Source organism: Penicillium roqueforti (genome assembly GCF_015533775.1).
Source record: "Penicillium roqueforti strain LCP96 04111 chromosome Unknown scaffold_09, whole genome shotgun sequence".
NCBI lineage: Eukaryota > Fungi > Ascomycota > Eurotiomycetes > Eurotiales > Aspergillaceae > Penicillium > Penicillium roqueforti.
In genome coordinates this window covers 211,046-231,221 of record NW_024067573.1, presented here as the reverse complement: position 1 = coordinate 231,221, position 20,176 = coordinate 211,046, and the positions used below count along the sequence as shown (strand labels likewise).

General features: G+C 49.1%; 9 protein-coding genes across 9 annotated transcripts; 5 read left to right on the top strand and 4 right to left on the bottom strand.

The window, feature by feature from the left end:
* Window positions 1-185: 185 nt before the first annotated feature.
* Window positions 186-1,867, top strand: LCP9604111_4428 (nascent polypeptide-associated complex subunit family protein; the record flags this gene model as incomplete). Its single annotated transcript, XM_039072126.1, has 7 exons — window positions 186-288; window positions 543-652; window positions 746-815; window positions 978-1,000; window positions 1,195-1,202; window positions 1,355-1,527; window positions 1,629-1,867. 7 exons carry the CDS (start codon window positions 186-188, stop codon window positions 1,865-1,867), a joined length of 726 nt encoding a protein of 241 aa, XP_038929470.1.
* A 575-nt stretch (window positions 1,868-2,442) lies between these two features.
* On the bottom strand, window positions 2,443-3,852 carry LCP9604111_4427 (uncharacterized protein; the record flags this gene model as incomplete). The annotated part of the gene is made up of 2 exons (XM_039072125.1): window positions 2,443-3,712; window positions 3,770-3,852. The coding sequence occupies 2 exons, from the start codon at window positions 3,850-3,852 to the stop codon at window positions 2,443-2,445; spliced, it is 1,353 nt and encodes a 450-aa protein (XP_038929469.1).
* Window positions 3,853-4,540: 688 nt separating this feature from the next.
* Window positions 4,541-8,869, bottom strand: LCP9604111_4426 (uncharacterized protein; the record flags this gene model as incomplete). The annotated part of the gene is made up of 7 exons (XM_039072124.1): window positions 4,541-4,679; window positions 4,743-5,949; window positions 6,019-6,204; window positions 6,272-7,701; window positions 7,754-7,852; window positions 7,911-8,766; window positions 8,827-8,869. 7 exons carry the CDS (start codon window positions 8,867-8,869, stop codon window positions 4,541-4,543), a joined length of 3,960 nt encoding a protein of 1,319 aa, XP_038929468.1.
* A 386-nt stretch (window positions 8,870-9,255) lies between these two features.
* On the top strand, window positions 9,256-10,794 carry LCP9604111_4425 (uncharacterized protein; the record flags this gene model as incomplete). The annotated part of the gene is made up of 1 exon (XM_039072123.1): window positions 9,256-10,794. The coding sequence occupies one exon, from the start codon at window positions 9,256-9,258 to the stop codon at window positions 10,792-10,794; it is 1,539 nt and encodes a 512-aa protein (XP_038929467.1).
* Window positions 10,795-11,575: 781 nt separating this feature from the next.
* LCP9604111_4424 (NAD(P)/FAD-dependent oxidoreductase) lies at window positions 11,576-12,871 on the top strand (the record flags this gene model as incomplete). Its single annotated transcript, XM_039072122.1, has 1 exon — window positions 11,576-12,871. One exon carries the CDS (start codon window positions 11,576-11,578, stop codon window positions 12,869-12,871), a length of 1,296 nt encoding a protein of 431 aa, XP_038929466.1.
* Window positions 12,872-13,002: 131 nt separating this feature from the next.
* On the bottom strand, window positions 13,003-14,794 carry LCP9604111_4423 (Zn(II)2Cys6 transcription factor; the record flags this gene model as incomplete). The annotated part of the gene is made up of 4 exons (XM_039072121.1): window positions 13,003-13,188; window positions 13,245-13,955; window positions 14,009-14,673; window positions 14,728-14,794. The coding sequence occupies 4 exons, from the start codon at window positions 14,792-14,794 to the stop codon at window positions 13,003-13,005; spliced, it is 1,629 nt and encodes a 542-aa protein (XP_038929465.1).
* Window positions 14,795-15,496: 702 nt separating this feature from the next.
* Window positions 15,497-17,140, top strand: LCP9604111_4422 (uncharacterized protein; the record flags this gene model as incomplete). The annotated part of the gene is made up of 3 exons (XM_039072120.1): window positions 15,497-15,529; window positions 15,578-16,288; window positions 16,346-17,140. 3 exons carry the CDS (start codon window positions 15,497-15,499, stop codon window positions 17,138-17,140), a joined length of 1,539 nt encoding a protein of 512 aa, XP_038929464.1.
* Window positions 17,141-17,605: 465 nt separating this feature from the next.
* On the top strand, window positions 17,606-19,304 carry LCP9604111_4421 (uncharacterized protein; the record flags this gene model as incomplete). Its single annotated transcript, XM_039072119.1, has 2 exons — window positions 17,606-18,019; window positions 18,075-19,304. 2 exons carry the CDS (start codon window positions 17,606-17,608, stop codon window positions 19,302-19,304), a joined length of 1,644 nt encoding a protein of 547 aa, XP_038929463.1.
* Window positions 19,305-19,423: 119 nt separating this feature from the next.
* On the bottom strand, window positions 19,424-20,101 carry LCP9604111_4420 (seipin co-factor family protein; the record flags this gene model as incomplete). The annotated part of the gene is made up of 1 exon (XM_039072118.1): window positions 19,424-20,101. One exon carries the CDS (start codon window positions 20,099-20,101, stop codon window positions 19,424-19,426), a length of 678 nt encoding a protein of 225 aa, XP_038929462.1.
* Window positions 20,102-20,176: the final 75 nt, after the last annotated feature.

Genomic DNA, 20,176 nt, shown 5'->3' with positions numbered 1-20,176 from the left:
TTGTTCTGCAAGGCGCGCTGCCATTCTCCCGCCTTTACGTAGCCGGAAGCATGGATTTCGATGCCGGTCATGCTGTCCTAGCCCCTAGATAAGTGCCCGGCCAATGGACGCTCCGCAAGCCCTCCCCGGAAGACCTCCTGCCACACCCAGACGCTGGAGTCCACCTCGCAGGTTACGCGCGCAACATGCTCGTCCCAGACAATGAGACCTTGCTCGAACACGTAGGGCACATACAAGATCATCCAAGCGAGATGCAAGCCGGGGATCCACGAGAACATGACCAACAGCGTATAGTGGAATGAAAATGGGTGCAAAGCGTCAGGATAAGTCCCATGTTCGTCATATACTCCGAAGACAGCCCGATTAGGGTTTAGCCGAGCACCAAATATCCCACAATCCAACAACCCTGGAACTTGCGAATAGCCAAAATCACCAGGAAGAACAACAAATAGAGTGTTATCGCGATCGAGTCGATTTGTAAAACATGTAGAAGTGTAGACGTTGAAACACAAACAGCCCGTTAACCCAAATCGGCGCATTAGCGAATATTCTGGCTAACTCCCCACACAAAACTCTTGGGGATGCATCATCATTCCACCCACTTCCACTTCACGTTTCCTCCTACCATCTCCCCCTCAACTCCTTTTTAACGGTATGCAATAGAGATTGATTGTCAGAATAATTGACTCTGCAATTCTCTCTAAATCTTGGATTTTCCCCGAATCACCAGCTAATTCCGCGCCAGGCGATCACCCCTCCCGACTTCATCATGGATCAGGCAAAGTTGGCTAGAATGCAGGCGAGCGTTCGCATCGGTATGTTTCTCTCTATTCTAAATCATATCTCAGCTTGAGATATGAACTGGGCAATGACGTGGAGTTGCGATTCTGTGGAATCGGTCGCCCTGGAGCTTGGTCATGTCTCAAGAACTGCAATTTACATGTCTTGGTGGACATTGAACTGTGCAAATTTGATAGCTAACATGATTCTTCTTGACAGGGTATGTATATTCTATCCAGCATTGTTTTTATCCCAACCTCTCGATTCCCTACGAATGAAACGAATTTTCGAATTGCAATACTCGGATTCGACACTGCCGATAGTCAGACTACGGATTCTTGATTCTCGAATCTATGCGACGCACTATATCCAAATTTCGAACCGAACATAGATATCGCATATCGCATGCCTCAGAAAATCCAGTCTGACTCTCGGCCCTGTCATCCTCGCATTCCTTCGATCTTTTCGGACCCCTCCTAATTCACATCCCCCCACCACACATTCACCCACTTACCCACACCGATACCACATTTTTCAACCGTCCAATGTCGAACTCGGACTAACAATCTTACAGTGGCAAGGGTACTCCCCGCCGCAAGGTCAAGAAGGTCGTCCGCAACTCCGGCGCCGATGACAAGAAGCTCCAGGCCGCCCTCAAGAAGCTGAACGTCCAGCCCATCCAGGGTATCGAGGAGGTCAACATGTTCAAGGAGGACGGCAACGTCATCCACTTCGCCAACCCCCGTGGTGAGTAGAAACCACCCCGAAACCCGACCTTGACCTTTTCAAAACAAAGAGAAGAAGGAAAGAAGAAGAACAAAAAAAGTCTAATCACTTCATCGCAATAGTCCACGGTGCCGTCCCTTCCAACACCTTCGCCCTGTACGGCAACGGCGAGGAGAAGGAGCTCACTGAGCTCGTCCCCAACATCCTGAACCAGCTCGGCCCCGACTCCCTCGCTTCCCTGCGTAAGCTCGCCGAGAGCTACCAGAACATGCAGAAGCAGCAGGGTGATAAGAAGGAGGACGATGAGGAGGATGACATCCCCGACCTTGTCGAGGGCGAGAACTTCGAGACTAAGGAATAAACACGCCTAGATGCGAACTAAATCGAGTCTTTAAAAACTTTCGTCTATGATCAATGAAATTTAAGCTCTGGTTTGAGAGTTGTTTTTTGTTGATTCTTTTTCTCTTTTTTTCTTCTGGCTGTTTGGTCTCTTCCTCCGGGCAGGGTTGATGCATGGGTTTATAACGTGCCAGCGTTGTTGATGCACTCGGCGACGGAAAGGGGGATGTTACTTCTGACAGCTCGAGGATTAACCACCCGAAAAGTTGTTGAAGCAGAAGTTTGAGGAATTGTACTTGTTACTGTTCTACGGGATATCAATTTTGCGCGGTCCCTCGACAGGACAGTTCATTATGTCTGCATCTGACGCAGCTATCGTACACATTATCCATTTTACCGCAAATCCATTGACCCCCATGCCTTGCGCGACGCGCGCAGTATTGTTGAGGACTGGCCCTTCAAGCTGCGTAGCGATTCGGTTTTTAGGTTCATCGCGCGCAAGACTTCGCAATTGGGGCGAAAGATCCGTGATGTAGTGAATAACAAAAGACGAAAAGGTATTCCATTTCCATAGTGCTCAATGGCCTTCATGTCGCCTCAACTATCCTCCTTCAGTCCGCACATATCCGTTCTCATGAAATAATCGAACGTATGCCAGAACCTCCAATAAATGCCAGATTTTTCCGAATCGAACGTGCCATCCTCGCGGAGCACCGGACCCTCGCCCACAATGTCACCTGTAAACCAGCTCAGGATGGGGATTGAGCGGAGGATGCGCTCAGTCATGGTCGGCTGTGGAGGGAGTGCCTCGAGCATAGGGCGCAGCTTGGTGCGACGGACAGTCGGAATATGCGTCATGAATTCGTTGTTGGCGGTGGGTTCGGCCTGATCGGGAGCTCGGCGTTGGTGGATCGAGGCGCGATCGTTACTTGACGAAGCTCCTGTCGTCCATGTTGACGAAGAAGTTGTTGTATTGAAACTGCTTTGCTGGAACGAGGGTGTGGCAGTGGCAGTTGCAGAGGTTGCAGTAGTGGATGTCATTGTATCGTCGGAGGTACCAGCGACCGTTGAAGAATCGACCGAGTGCCTTTCGTCTTCTGGCATATCCGGTACACTGGAAAGGTTGTTCATGGCAAAGGATCGAGGCAATGTCATGCGGTCCTGATCTTTGCTGGGGTTGGAGAGAAAGGCGGTCGAGTGCGAGGTGGTCAAGGTGCGCGGTGCTTTGTTGCGAATCCGACTGCTGGCAACAGAATCTGCAGGGATTGGGGCGTCTTCGGCTGGGCCGTGGCCATTGTACAGCTCGCAAAAGACCAGGTGGCCATCAATTTCCTGTGGCGAGTAGAAGCGCGCGCGGTCTGCGGACTGGGTCGAGTCGTATGTGACCTTGATCCAGTGGTATCCACCGGCATAGCGCTTCGACTTGCGATTTGCATCAGCCGACAGGTTTCGGATGACGACGTCACCCCCGCTCAATAGATGGGTGTAGTTGATCGATGAATTCGGGTCGTTGCGAGGGTAGTCTTCGCAGATCGTGCCTTGGGAGATGCGCTCAAATTTTTCGATCACCTTCCACTCGTTGTCCTTGTTTTTGTACCCATAGAGTATGCATTCGGTTGCGACCTTCTCTGTTTGCTTCCGTGGATTGTCAAGACTGGATGATGATGATGACTTGGGCAAGCCGTGTGTTTTCTCGGCCTCCTGTTGTTGCTGTGAGAATAGTCGACCAAACTCAGCAACATTGGGGTTCTCGCGCTTTGCTGGTGTTCCAGTCCGTGTTCGTGAGCGAGCATTATCGTATCGAGCATTTCTTCTCTTGCCGAATGGTCCTGATTCTTCGGGTGGTCGTCGAGGGTTGCGAGATTCACTGAGACATATTTGTTAGCTTCGGTAAAAGAGGAGCTACACGATACATTGAACATACTCTTTGTAAACATAACCCCAAGGGAGGAGGTTGCCATCTTCGTCTCTAGCACGTTCCTCCGGTGGGACGGAGTGGTACTCCATGACGGTAGATGGGATGCAGTCAAGAGGTTGAGTAAATGTGGAGTCAATATGTGTGCGGAAGTAAGAGTTGAATAAAGGGAGGTTCTGCGAGATGAATGCGCGAAAGAATAAATTTGTCGGGCATCGAGGGAGCCAAAACTTTTGGTAAACACTGGTTCGCCGGGCTACGGTCACGTGGGGGCCATATAGCTACAGGCACATTCTTTGACTTGCACACTTTTAGTTGAAGACAGTCATATTGCTCCTGTGACCTTTACCTCCATTAGTTCGAACTCATAGCATCCCTTAACCGAAACGACTCTTCGTAACTTCAACCTTATAGTACTGATGGACTTGTTATTTTCCTATTTATGTGCATTCTCCAGCACTTTGGCGACTTCGGTCTTATTGAGCATTTTAGAAGCAGTACGACCATTTGCATCTCTTATGTCAGATCAAAGATGCCAATGCGATAGATTGAACCACGGACGAAGAATCAGACCCTTGCTAAATGAGAAGACTTACAGTAACAGTGAAAAGAATCATTGGGATCTTCTAAAGTCGAGCGGTAGTCATGGTCTGCTAATATGTTTTTATATCTGCACAAGGAAACTATCAATAATTCATGAAAGACATCACTGCATAATGTTAAATCAAAAATGCAAATCTCTGGCTACATGATTCAAAAATCCTCATCTATATCCCAATGTCACATTGCCGCCTCGGCAGCGACACTGAATGCATGCACACTTCCTCGGGGCTGGAAAGCCGAAGAGTTCTGATGACTCTTGCTGTCACTCGCTACTAGTTCATCGTTGGATGCCTTACCCCAGCCACCACCTCCAGGTCTAAATCAAAAGAATTGTCAGCATATATATTCAGATGAAGGAGGAAAGATGTAGACCACTCACGTATGAATCAGAATCCGCTCCCCAGGTTGGACCATAAGCTCCATCTTGCCACCAATATTGATCATTCTCTCCGTTCCGTCGAGCTCCTTCTTGAGGTAAAGATTCAAGCCTGCTTGTCCGGACTCACCTCCCGCCAACCCATACGGACGGTAAACGCGCCGTTCACTTAGCATAGACACCGAAAGAGGCATGCGGAACTCCAGCTCACGGATAACACCATCTCCACCGCGGAAGCGACCAACACCGCCAGAGCCATCTCGGATACAAAACCTGCGGAGGATGACCGGGTACCGTAGCTCGTAGACCTCTGCATCTGTGATGCGTGTGTTTGTCATGTGGACATGCACGCCCGACGTGCCATTCCAGGATGGTCCAGCACCTGAGCCGCCGCAGATTGTCTCGCCAACGCCAAATCCAGGTACCTCAATGCCGGTCTTGGGATCGACGCCACCCATACCAAATGAGATGATGTTGCAGCAGCCTTGTGAAGCAGCACAGGCATTGAATGCACCAAGAACGACATCTGTAATACGCTGCGAGGTAATAGGATTACCGGCGCAGACGGCGGCATGCCCAGATGGATTGAGAAGTGTACCAGAGGGAATTATCACATTGACCGGGGCAAGACAGCCCTGGTTGAGGGGAATATCAACATCGATCAGCGCCCGCAGACTATAGATGATAGCTGAGTGGGCGATGGCTTTAGGGGCATTGAGGCAGTTGAATGTTTCCCGGCCCGTGCCTGTAAAGTCGAAGTCGGCAGACCCAGTCTCGGAATCAATGCGAATTTCCAGCTTGATCTCGGTGCCGTCGTCCATGAAGTCAGAGAATCGGAGAGGAACGCCGTTGTTCTTACGACCAATGGACTTGAGCAGTTCACGGACAGCAACCTCCGCGTTGCGCTTGATCGCGTCCATGTAGAAGTGGACTACTTCCAATGTGTTCTCGATCACCAGAGCTTCCAGGAGCTGTGCACCCTTGTGGTTTGCTGCAATAGCAGCCTTCAAATCTGAAACGTTGTCGTTGTATGTCCGGGTGCCACTGCAATCGGGATACGAAGCGGGCTCATCATATAGGAACTTCCGGACTATCTCCTCATCAAAGCGGCCTTCTGATACCACCTTGAAGCCCATTGTCATGGCACCTTCCTCGTACAGCATTTTGCTGTTTGAAGGCATAGATCCCGGGGCGATGCCGCCAATTTCAGCTGCTTTTGATTAGCATGACACGACAAATAGTGAAATAGTGAAGGGAAATGAGAATAATTCATGCTTACCATGGTGACCACGGGAGGCAACATAGAAGACAATGTTTTTGCCCTCACCATCCCAGACTGGAGTGATAATAGTAATGTCGGGAAGATGTGTTCCACCGGCAAGAGGATGGTTGGTGAGAATGTGATCGCCAGGCTTCAAATTGCCTCCGAATTTCTCATGCTGATACCGGACAGCATACTCCATACCTGAAGAAGAAATTAGCATGAAGTTCTCTTGGTCAAAAGAGAATTTTTCTAAATGGGGATGACTTACTTCCTAGATGTACTGGCACATTCGGCGCGTTTGCAACCAATTTTCCATCGGGAGAGAACACGGCACAGGAGAAGTCCAGTCGTTCTTTGATATTTGTTGACACGGAGGTTTTTTGGAACATGCGACTCATCTGATCAGCGACGGACATGAAGCGATGACCAAAGATAGACAATCTGATAGGATCCACGACTGTTGCATCCGCAGTCTGCTTCTTCGAAGATTGAACATCCAAGATCACATGCCGGGACAGAATTGTAGCAGTGGCATTTGGCTCAACAACAATAGTTTGAGTTTTATCAATGATCATCGCAGGACCCTCAAGGACATATCCCGGTTGCATGTTATCCAGGAAGAAGACCGGCGTAGCGACTTCACCGACGCCGGCAAAGTAGACAGAAGATGAATCATCCTGCTTCTCTGGGCCCACGGGCTTTTTGCTGACTGATTTGAGTTCTTGTTGAGGTGCCTCTGGCGCAATAGAGGTTGCCTTTCCAACGCCTCGGACTCGGATATCTTCGACGAGAATGTTACGACCGGGGAATGTGAAAGAAAATTCGCGCTCGTGCTCTTTGACAAACTCAGCAATAAAGTCTCCGTGTTCAGGTTCGAGCACCATCAGCAAGTTGTCGGTACCCTGGTATCGCAGATTGAGGTAAATCTCATGCTGAATCTGAGTTTCATCAATGCCGTCCGTGGTTAACGCAGTAGTGACCTTTGACTTCAACGCAGCGATACGCTTAGTGATGCTTTCCATGGCTGTCTGATCCAGCACTCCTGATGCTGGCTCTTGAGCCTCGTGAACAACATCCGCAAGAGCCATGCCGTAGGCAGAGAGAATAGACGAGAATCGATGGATGATGACAGTTCCAATAGACAACGAAGAGGCAATGGCGCAAGCATGCTGTCCTCCGGCACCACCGAAGCAGGCCAGGTTATGCGCGGAAGTATCGTACCCACGTGCCTCTGTAAGGGCTCGGATAGGCTTTGCCATAGACTCGTTGGCTACTTGAATGAAGCCCAACGCGATCTCTTCCGGGGACTTGTTTTGTCCGGTTTCAGCATTGATCTGCTCTGCGAGCTCCGTGAACTTCTTCCGCGTGATTTCGACATCGAGGGCTTCGTTCTCGTTCGGGCCGAAGATCTTAGGGAAGTATGCTGGAAGAAGGCGGCCAAGGAAAAGATTGGCATCAGTCACAGTCAAAGGGCCTCCTTTGCGGTAACATGCTGGCCCTGGGTGGGCACTTGCAGACTCGGGACCAACTGCAAACAATCCATGTCGCCAGAAGAGAATACTACCACCGCCGGCAGCTACCGTATTGATGTCTAATTGGGGTGCCATCACTGTGACACCGGAGATATTGTTCTCGAAGGTGTGTTCCAGCTTTCCGTCATATCTGGAGACGTCTGTGCTAGTACCGCCCATATCGAATCTGGAAAGTTAGTTGATGATCCCCTCATAGAATAAGGTAAATTTAGACTCACCCAATGACAGGCTTTCTATCTGTCTCATCGAATGAAGTTCCCGCGTATCCCACAACACCGCCTGCTGGGCCAGACAAGATCGCACGAAGACCAGTGAATCTATAAGAGATTAGTAAAATTTCTTTTCTACATTCCTAGTAATTGAATGTCAACATACTTTTCAAAATTAGCCAAACCGCCATCACTCTGCATGAATTCGCAGCGTGTATTGGCAGAGCTCAGTCCGTCCTTGAAACCCGAGCGGAAGCCTTGAATATAACGCTGAATGACTGGCGTCAAGTACGCATCTGCCGTAGCCGAAGCACCACGAGATGTCATCTTAATCATGGGCAAGAGTTGGCTAGAAAGGGAGATCTGAGTGAATCCGATTTCCTTGGCAATCTTCTCAATTGCAAGTTCATGGTCTTGGAATGTGTATGAGTGAACCAAACAGACCGCGATAGAGCGATAGCCCTTTTCATACAGCTGCTGAAGGCTCTGCTTTGTACGTTCCTCGTCAAGAGGCTCCAAGACGCGAACCACTTCTCCACTAACACCTTTTTTCAAACAGGCATCTGATTGCAAAGGCTTTTGCAGACTCTCTTTGTCCGGGGTGGGATTCTGTTGATAATCCTCAATTGTGACACGCTCATCAATCTCGACCACATCCTCATACAAAACATCAGGACGTTGGATGTTGAGTGCAAACAGCTTTGGTCGAGACTGGGTTCCAATACGCAAAGCATCTTTGAAGCCCTTTGTGATCAAGAGTGCATGACGTTCTCCCTTGCGCTCGAGCAAAGCATTGGTAGCGACTGTTGTTCCCATGCGGATGCTAACATCCGAGAAGTCGGCAGTTGTGAGTTTTTGATCGCGGGGAAAGGTTTTGCCTGTTGCTTGCTCCAGAATACGCCGGATGCCCTCAATCGGAGCATCGGCATAGTTGGCTGGATCCTGCGAAAGCAGTTTGACGACGATTTCCTCATCGCGACCATCAACAATACCTAGACAGTCGGTGAAAGTACCACCACGATCTAGAAGGGATATTAACACCTTGCTATATCATATGAATTATAAAGTTGCAAGTGACTCACCGATGGCGATCTTGATGCTTGGGGCACCTAATTGGGTAGACATGATATGGGATATGTTCAGATACCCTGAGAACGCAAGGACCAAAGCTTCCTTTTATGAAGCTCCATTAGCTCCATTAGAACTAATCAGCAGGTCGAAGCGAAGTAACTTGACGAAAAAAAGAACGCCACAATCTAATCCACCGGCTGGTGAACACCGAGATAGAGCGGGGAGAGGAACGTGGAGATGCGCTTATCAGTCGGTCCGACCTTCCTGGCGCACCCAAACTTTCGTTCACTTCACTTTCCATGATAACCGTCTGGGTAACCTTGGACCTATCTTTCACTCTGATGTTCCAAAGTATAAAACCATCCCAAATGACTATCTCCTTCGTTTTCGATGTGTACGCATCCCTTTCTACCTCCTGATACAGATACACCCTTTTTACTATGGCAGACGAAAAACATACCAACCCTCCCGAGATTCAACTCGCCCTTGATCACGAAAAGGCCCAAGAAGGAGAAATCCTTGAAGCCCAAGAGAAAACCAACGGCAAAGATGTTGCGGCACACTTCCTCGCTCACCTGGACCCTGCCATTGCGGTGGAACCTGTCACCGAGGCCGAAGCGCGCCGTGTGCTTTGGAAAATCGATCTGATCCTCATTCCCTTGATCATGGTGACAGTGGTTCTCGCCGCTATTGATAAAGTCATCATCTCAAATGCGGCCATCTACGGCATGAAGACAGATACCCACTTGACCGGCGATCAGTACTCTTGGGTAGGCTCAATCTTCTACTTTGGATACCTTGCCTTTGAGTACCCTACAGCGTTACTCATTCAGCGGCTTCCTGTGGCTAAATTGTATGTGGGCATGGTCCTGGGCTGGGCAATTCTGCTGTTGTGTACTGCGGCAACGCAGAACTTTGGGGGCCTAGCCGCCGTGCGCTTCTTAATGGGCATGACGGAAGCCGCCGTGTTCCCAATCTCCAGCATTTTGACTGTCATGTGGTGGAAGACAAGCGAGCAGCCTCTTCGTGTCGCATTCTGGTTCAATCAGCTCTCCTCCGTCTTCTCGGGCTTGATCAGCTATGGTATCGGCCAAACGAACACGTCGGTAGGACCCTGGAGATTGCTCTTCCTTGTGCTAGGTGGATTTTCCGTCCTTTGGTCCGTCGTTTTGTACATATTCTTGCCCGATTCGCCCGTGCAATGCTGGTACTTCTCGGACCGCGAGAAGTTCGTCTGCCTCGAGCGCGTCAAAGACAACAATACCGGCATGGAAGACAAAACCATCAAGTGGTACCAAGTGCGCGAGTGTTTACTCGACCCCAAGACTTGGCTTCTGGCGCTGTTTTCGCTGGCCCAGAACATCCCCAATGGTGGTCTGGTGACTTTCTCGGCTATTATTGTGAAGGGTCTAGGGTACTCCTCATTGATCACCACCGTCCTTGGTATCCCCACCGGTGTGCTTGCAACGGTTTGGCAGATCATGCTGGGCTTCCTAGCTGCTAGCGTGCCCAACTCCCGTTGTACCATTATCGCCCTGGCCAACTTGGTCCCCATGATCTGCGCTATTCTGATGTGGAAGCTGCCGCGTGAGAACCAGCATGGGCTTCTGGCGGCATACTATGTCTTCTACACCTACTGGGCGCCGTACGTGTTGTCAACTTCACTTCCAATGGCCAATACCAGTGGCCATAGCAAAAAGTTGACCATGAACGCCATCTTCTTCTTGGCGTATTGTATTGGCAATATCATTGGTCCCCAGTGTTTCCGTTCCGATGATGCACCATCCTACTCTCGAGGATATGAGGGTCTTCTGGCCTGTCTTGTTGTGGCTATAGTTGCCATTATTTCCTATGGGGCTCTTTGCCGATGGGAAAACTACCGCCGTGACAAGGAAGCCGAGTCAAATGTGGAGATATCCGAAGCTGCATTCTCGGATCTGACTGATAAAGAAAAACGCTCTTTCCGGTATACTTATTAGGATAGTGAGCCTTGGGATGTGTGTGGAGATGTGGGTTACTGTTGATAAGGATACTGTATGGATAGAGTGGCAAATGTACGCAATGGAATGAATGGCAATTCTGATATACATGTACCCTTTGAACCAGGAATTAGTCAATATTTTATCATATCACTCTGAAATAAGCCAAGATTGTCTATCTCTTCTAGAGGACAACCTATGATTCAGAAGAAACTCGATATTCTAGACCTAGACCCGTAGACCGTTAAAACGTCTATAGGTTAATAAGTATGATACCTGTGTATCTATAAGCTCTCAGCATATCCAAGTAAGAAGTTTGTCACGAATGATCTAGTTATTAGTGGACACTTTGTACGATTAGCCAATTTTCTGCGATATCAGCCATTCATTTCATTGTCGCCCGAGAGAACGTTGTTATCTTTGGCATACTTCCTTCCATCCCAGAGCCACGGAAACAAATAAGATTAAGCACCTGGGCAATCTTTGAGTTGGGGGAAATGCTGGGGTAAAGGTAAAAGAATGCAGGTCGAAACGAGCATCCACTCGGAGATTCTCCGAGTATCTCCGGGCAGTGAGACCTTTATCGGAAGGTCGGAACGAAGCAGTCGATTATTTCCCCGCACACGAGACCATCTCCATGATACCTTTGATTGTTCATGAGGAAGCTGGTAGCGAAATCAGATTCTCCGAAAGAAGGCGGAAATGCCTCAATAAATATGGCGACGCCACCCTCAAAGTTTGAGAAGTCAAACCTAGTCACCACAACAATCCAGCTCACATGATGGAAAAAGACACGCGAATCCTCATTGTCGGTGCCGGCTGCTTCGGCATTTCGACCGCATACCACCTTTCACAGCGCGGCTACACCTCCATCCGCGTGCTCGACCCATACGCACCCCCCTCCTGCGAAGCAGCCTCCACCGATATCAGTAAGATCATCCGCAGCGATTACAACGAACCGCTATACGCACGTCTTGGAATTGAATCTATCGAAGCGTGGCGGTCTTGGCCGCTGTTTCGTGGGCTCTATCATGTCCCCGGGTGGATCCTGAGCGCAGCGAACCTGTCCCGGCCCTTTGTCGAGGGTTCGATTGAGACATGCAAGAAGCTTGGAGTACAGGGTCTTGAGAAGCTCACGCCGGACCAGATCCGTGCTCGCTGGTCTGTTGTCACGGGCAAGCTGGACGGGTGGAATATCAATGTGTGGAACCCAACAGCCGGGTGGGCAGCTTCTGGTACAGCCATCGAGCGGATGGCAGGCGCTGCTCAGGAGAAAGGGGTGGAATATATTTCGGGGGACACAAAGGGGAGGGTGCAAGAGTTGATACTAGATGATATCACGGGCGAGTGCAAGGGAGTCGTCACTGCGGATGGCACGAGACATGAGGCGGATGTGGTCATCCTAGCCGCAGGCGCGTGGACACCTTCACTGCTAGACGTGAAGGACCAGTTGACTGCCAAGGGACACAGTGTCGCTCATATCCAGCTCACCCCTTCTGAAACGAAACACTATGCCTCAATGCCCATTATGGATAACCTCGAGCTGGGCTACTTCTTCCCACCTCTTGAAGATGGGATATTCAAGATGGCTCACAGTCAATTCATCACCAACGTGCAAACCACCAAGTCTGGTATCACCACTTCTGTCCCACACACCTTCGTGCAGGCACCCACCGATGGCCTCCCTCTCGAGATCGAAGCTCAGATGCGCCGGAATTTACGGCGCGTGTTTCCCGAGCTTGCAGACAGACCCTTCTGCTATACACGGCTTTGCTGGGATGCTGATACAGCTGATCGGCATTTCCTTGTCACGCCTCATCCCACTCATCAAAGTCTCTTCCTGGCAACCGGTGGCTCAGCACATGGGTTCAAGTTCCTTCCTGTCGTTGGGAAATATGTCGCGGATTTGCTCGAGGGAACTCTTGACCCAGATATTGTGCGTCAATGGAAATGGAGGGCTGGACAAAAGAGTACTGCGAAGAACCTAGCGCACTTGGATCCGGAAATGGAGTTGAGCGACCTTACAGGGTGGAAGGGTAGACATACACATGAAAGAAGCCATGCTTCTAAACTATGATTTGTCTAAATGAAAGGTGCAAGAAGTCGAACAATTAAACACAGTTTGACTGCGGGCTATACAAATTGAGACCATCCCTCAAATAATATATACAAGAACATAATAAAACCCTTCATTACCCACATAAAAGCTCATGTCAAGCTGAGCTTCCACCCACCCAGCATGACCATAGCATGCTCCCACGAAAACCGGCTCTCTTGCAGGGGATCATTCTGCCGCTGTGCATTAAGCTTCTTCTGGAGTTTTCTTTCATCTTGCACCGACAGATCCCGCTGGCGCCAGACCATTTCGACAACTTCAATCGCAGGGGTAATGTTCTGGGGAATAATAATGTTAGTCAATCAACTAGAAAGAGACAGAAGATTATACATACCCCAAATCGACGAATACCCTCCAGCTCTTTAAACAACTGCAACACAATGACCCTCTCCTCTTCCCTGCAGGCACAGCACCCCGCCAAGAAGAGAGGCCATAAAGGCGTAGCTGCAGTTCGCATCATATTTCCCTTCTTTTCCAACATCAGGGTCAATATCCGTTCAACATAAACATTCTTCTCTTCGGATTCCAATGTCGGGATACCGGAGCGATTAATCGGAGCTTTGGTCGAACAGATTTCGTGCAGAAGAAGAAGGGCACCGAGCCTGTTTGCCTCTGCGATTGCCGCACACTCCATGTTCGGATCGATATGCTCTGTGGGTATCCTTTGTTGAAGACTATCGAGGTCCGTCTTGAGTTGATGAACATCTTTACGGTTGATTTTTATGTTGCCATCCTCACGAGACCACGCTAGTTCGGCTACTTGATCGATCATCAATAAGAGAGCGGGGCTCAATCCCATGTACGGATCGATGATGTCTGATTTTTCCAGTATACTGTCCGGCAAGAGAGGCGATATATGGGATGGGGCAGGGGTGAGCCGAAACGCAGTGCGGGCTAGAACTAAATGGAAGACGAAATAACGATTGAAGAAACTTGCCAATTCTTGACTGTGACATGAGCGACCGGGGCGTTCTTTTCGTGTCCGCATTAAATTTTGGAATCCGTTGAGGTGGGTGACCCATGAAGGGCGACTGCTGTCTGATATCTGCAACGGAATTAGGAGATTCTCATAGTAAAGGAAGCAAGGCATAATCTTACATCGAACCAGCATAACATCAAGACCAGCCCAAGCATTTCATCCAGCTCATTTTCCGTCCAGCTATCTTGATTCAGTAGACCGCGCAGGTGATTTAGTGCCCGGTGATGATGTTCCAATGCCGGAAGCCGGTATCGCTGATCCGACAACTTGAGGGTATTGGCTGAGATGGCTAGAGCAGCGTGGTATAGTCCCTCAGACTGTAGGGCCATAGGGAGTATGAGATATCGATATGGATTGTAACTTGCGCTATCGACGAGAGTTGAGCTGCTGCAGATGATGTGTTCGAAATAAGACATAAGCACCGGATCGCAATCTGATCGCTGGCCAGGAGCTATGGTATTCAGCCAAGGCGACAACGGGCTTGGTTGAGAAATTGGCTTCATGCCTTTGTAATTGGGCTGGGTACCATCGAAATGGATCTGGAGATCGGTCATTGTCGTGTTCAGAAACATCCAAGTCCGGTCGGCCGTATGCTCCGTCCATGGCGATGATGTATCTTCTACTTGTTCCAGTTCCCTCTTTCGAATATCTTTTCGCTTGGACCATACCCCTGCTCTTCCATGACAGATGCCTCGGGCTAAAGATTCCTCGTGCCAGACCAGACGAAGTCCGTATCCGCATGGGGCATTGTTACGGGCGCAACGACGGCAAATTGGATGGGTTTCTAACCAAGATTTCAGTTAGGACTGTGTTGATGCAGGACTTGATGGGAAATTACCGTCACATTTGATACGTCGTGCACGACATGTCCAGCAACCTGTACGAGCTCTCGAAATTGCAGTCATTGTTCAACGTCTACCCCGCATGAGTGGAGGAGCAGCTCCCCTGTTATATGTGAGCCAAGGAGATAAGTGTCTCTGTATTTATTGGCATTCCTATCTTTGTTGGTTTCTATTCGCTGCGATATTGGAATACCCACTTTGGTGTTTATCTAAAGGGTTTGGTGGTGGCAAAAGGGGCTTTGGATAAGGAATCTAGAGTCTCCTACTAGGCTAGAGGTAGCTTATTGATGCTAAGATGATTGAACAGACGGCAAATGCTATAAAAACAGCTATTGCAGGCTTCGGTGTATATCTAAACTGGATAGTTATAGACTACATAGTAGATAGAACCCCAACTGTGCATATTAGCATGGCCAAACCCGACGTTTCAACGAGAATATCCAGTTCCTAGTTTTCAGATCGGCATACTCTACGGAGTAGATATCTTCGACATCCAGGAAAGGGAAATGGCGATTCTATTTCCTAATGCAATAATAATGCACTTCGGCCTCGGGGAGCGTACAAATCTCACCCCGAGACTCATTTCGCGACCATAAAAATCTCAAGGTCAATCTAAATTAACCAAACGGAATCATGCATGATATATTTATAAAATGAACTGCAGTCTTAGACCAGGGTCCTCAGGAGGTCATGTTCAACACGGCTGTGTGAGTATTCCCCATAACCTCGTCTTCCTCCCACCTCTCCACATCTCTACAGCTCACCATGGGTTTCAGCACTACGGCCGAGTTCGATCAGGTAAATCTCATCCATATACTATTTGATATCACCCCTCACATTTTCTAGGCGTATCAAATTGTACAGGGTACTTTTGCATCTGGCACCACCAAGAGCAAGGAATGGAGACGTCGTCAACTGAAACGGGCTTGGTGGATGATTGAGGACAACAAGACGCGCATCTGCAACGCTCTCTATATCGATCTACACAAACACTATCAAGAAGCCTACATCGGCGACTGCGCTAATATCCAAGCGGATATTCTACGCACCCTCAAAAAACTGGATGAGTGGACGAAGGATGAAAGACCGGAAAAATCCGATCCTCTCAACTTCGTAGGAAGAGCCACTGTCCGCAAGGAACCTCTTGGTGTGACTCTGATTATCGGCGCATGGAATTTCCCCGTCAGTCTGCTCCTGCAGCCAATGGCTGCTGCGATTGCTGCTGGGTGTGCCGTCATTCTCAAACCATCGGACGTAGTATGTGCCACTCAAGATGTCCTGATGGAAATTATTCCCCAATACATGGACCAAGATGCGATCCGGTGTATTTCCGCTGGCCCACAAGAAATGGGATATATCCTTGAGCATCGCTTTGATCACATTTTCTACACTGGATCTCCCAATATTGCCAAAATCATCCATGCAGCAGCAGCAAAGCATCTGACTCCCGTCACACTTGAATTGGGTGGTCAATGTCCTGCTATTGTCGCAGAATCGGCGAATCTCGATCTCGCCGCAAAACACATTGCCGTTACTAAATTCATGAATGCTGGACAGGTAGGCTCACACCATTCACGTTCCAGTCATCAACTAACTCGTCTCGACTGAACACAGGTTTGCTTGAATGTAAACCACGTTCTAGTCCACCCAAGTGTACGAGAACGCCTTGTCGCTGATTTGATTCGATACTTTGACACGTTCCTAGGAGGCAAAGCCGACAATGCAGAGCATTACACCCACATCATCAACCAGCGTAACTTCGACCGCCTTGACAATCTACTTCAACAGACCTCCGGAAAAATCGTCTATGGTGGCCAGCGGGATCGTCAAAGTCTGTACTTCGCACCAACAATCATCACCGGCGTTAAACCCGGCGATTCCCTTCTCTCCGAAGAGCTTTTCGGCCCGATTCTCCCCATCATTGATGCAGACTTCGATACTGCTCTCTCTCGGACGCGTTCAGGAGAGCATCCACTCGCGATCTACGCATTCACTACTCAAGAATCCGAAAAGGCTCGCATCTTGAACGAAACCCAGTCCGGAGGCGTGACCTTCAACGACTGCGGTCTCCATATAGCTGCTCGCGATGTGCCATTCGGTGGTGTTGGGAACTCCGGCCATGGTCGCTATCATGGCCCGCACGGTATCTTGACTTTCTCTCATCTCCGTACGCATATCAACGCCGTGCCTTCATGGTTGGAGGGGCTTCTCGCTGCGCGGTATCCCCCCTACTCGGTTCAGAAGGCTCACAAAATGATGGCACCCGTCACCCCGCCATTTGATCGGGATGGCAATGATACGACTTTCGCTCACTCAAAGTGGGCCTTTGGCGTTGGGATTCTCGCGCTCTCTGTATTGTTTGTGACTCGGTATCAGATTATCGCTTTCGGTTCCAAGTGGCTCAAGTAATTATACTTATATTATATGTGTAGCAAATGGAGCTGGTCTTATCTTTTCTGCGGCTTTGTATAAGATCATAGGTGGAATTATTTTTCGCTTTTGCGGGGAAGCTCTGAAGGATTCAGGGAGGGGTATAAATCGGCAATGCTGAGGAATTACCGGATGCCGATCACTAAAGATAAGGGTGAGAGTAGTGTAAGATGGCGAGAATACTTGAATCATTCTCTGGATAGCAACCGGCATATTCGGAGATCACGGCGAAATCACCGGGGTCTGAATGTTTGGATATCGCTGAGATAAACATAATATGCTAGGCATCGGCAGTGTCAATGCAATCGACCTGACGAGATATGCCGAAAGCCAAATTGAAAATGCTATAAATACAGCAAAGGCACAGGGGGAAGTTGAGCGAAAGAAATTGAGCTTCTTTCGCAAGTCACTCTTTGCCTGCCATTTTCATATTGCCAACACATCATGAAGCTATCACTGGTCCTTCTGGGATTCAATGCCGTCCATAACACCGGGATCGTCTCTGCTGCTCCACTAGACAGCTGGTCATCCAGGTTTGGTGCGTCATCGCACGCGGTGGAAATGTTCAATGCTGCTATTGAATGGAATGACAAATACTGGGACAACGAGACCGGCTATTTGATCACCTCAACCAGTAGTCCGGGACGCTATGATAGTCGGCATACAGCCTGGTATGCACCTCAGTTGCTAGCCAGAAACGGACCCGGTGATGTTGCAAAAGCCGTCCGCATCTTCGACAATGTCATCTCTGGTCAATATGTCGATCCGTCTAAACAGTGGTATGGGGATTATCAACAAGCACCTTCAGAACCGGAGCCTGGGACACTGAAATATCCCAATGATGGCCCATACAGCTCGGTAAGCTGATTATGCCTAGTCTAATCCACTATTTCGCTAATATAATTATGGTCAGTGGGATCCAAACATCCGCGATTTTGTAGGATGTGCCTGGATTGTGGCTTTGAATGATTACGGCCATCTCCTTCCAGCAGCGACGGTCTCCAAGGTGGAAAAGTCCCTGCAGATCGCAGCCAAGGGTGATCTCTATCGTGTCGGGGGAGTTGATGGCGACAATTCTTACCCTTGTTACTCCAATCCCTGGTTGATGCGAACCATTCTCCAAAACTGGGTTGGTGCACGAGTCGGAGATGCAAACTTAACCAGCTCTGGTGAGAAATTCGCACAGGAAATCTACGACCTCTGGAGTATGCACCACACATTGTCTGAATTCAATTCTCCGACATACGCTGGTGTTGCCATGTGGGCACTGGCGCTCTGGAACCAGTATGGGACAAGTGACAGCTTGTTGAAGAAGTATGGACCGGAGATGCTCAAATACAGCTGGAATGAACTCGCTCAGCTTTATAATGCGAATCTGAAGAATGTTGCTGGCCCTTGGGATCGCTCATATGGCTACGATATGAAGGAGTATGCATCTCTTATTGGTGCTGTTATTTGGGGTGTTATTGGCCGCGAACAAGCCCCCGTCCCTCAGCAGGAGCTGGGGATGTTTCATCAAGATGATTTGGCGTTATATCCTCTATTCGCCCTGTCAATGCCTGAAATGGTGAAATCGCTACCTGCAAAGGCAAAGGAAAATTTGCTCAAATTCCCTGGCGAGCATATGTATACCTCGCAGGCTTACTCGCCGCCCTTTGATACTTATCCTCGCAATATCACTGCTTGGATGTCCAAGAACGTGACTATTGGTGCAGAAACTCTTGCCGAGACAGTTGTCGGGGGTCCCAGTATCAACCCCAGTCAATTCAATCCTGCAGTCATCCAGTGGGCTATTGATGATCATGAAATTGGCTGCATTTCCCATTGGGTTACAGAATCATCTATTCATGCTGTGGCCGCCCCTCGGTCTTTGAATATCTCATATCCAAATGCAACATCTACACACGGTCCTGTTTCTTTCAACTTCTTGTTCAGTGGCCTCACAGTCAACAACGGGTTCAATGTGACTGGACTAGAAGGTCTACCTGGTTTGAACATCAAGGTCTTGACAAACGCGCAACCTAAATATACGATCACTTACAACACCGATCACTCTGTCAACGAATTTGTATTTTACAACATCACATATACGATGCCTGAGGGTTTCATCGGGGTACCATTTGTGTCTCTTCGAATATTCTGAGCGTGTATATGAATAAGATATCGTGCTCTTCAGTGTTCAATGTCAATGTCAATTTTATGCCCTAAATAATTCAGAATACAGAATCACATGTCCTCTAAACTCCGAGAAATTCGCAAACATTACTCGTCCTTTTTCTCCTCCTTGGGCTCATCCTCTACATCGTCTGACTCCGAATTTGTCTGAGAAAGCCAAAAGCGTGCAATTATGCCACCCAAGAATCGCCGATCAATCCATTTGACCAACCCATAGAGGATCCAACCCCAGCCCCACAGAGACATGCCCATCATGCTTGTGACCAACAACACCGGACCAAGAATGAGCAAGGACAGAATAGCCCAGAGCAATATCGACACCGCAGCAAAGACAAACACGCCAGCCAAGAACACCAGTAGAGGAACTCCACAGCAAATCATTTGGCAAACGATTAAGGTTGTTGCGGCAGGGCGCTTCAGTGCAGCTTCATATAACGCAGCCTGGCGGGGTGGAGGGAGGAGCCAGGCGACCAGTCCCTGAATGTAGGACTCGAGATAATCAAAGGCGCGAGGGAATAGTGTAGAGAACCATGCTGTTATGGTGGACCATATCGATGAAAACGAGAGATCATTGTCGATTCCCTCGCCTTTTGGGGGAGCATCGTCGGAAGGAAATTGACCTGGGAGGGCAGGGTCGGTCAAGTCCTTCGTCGTTCGGTGGAGCTTTTTTGGTACGCTCTTCTTGACCACTCCGCTTGTTGTTGATTGGGCCTGGTCGGCAGGAAGCTGTCCAGTCACGCCGCCGGTGACATTATCGAGTGGCATTGTGAGGATAGGTATATGTTTGCGATCGATGAGAGTGTAGGATAGAAGTTTTATTCCAGCAAAGATTAGTTGGAA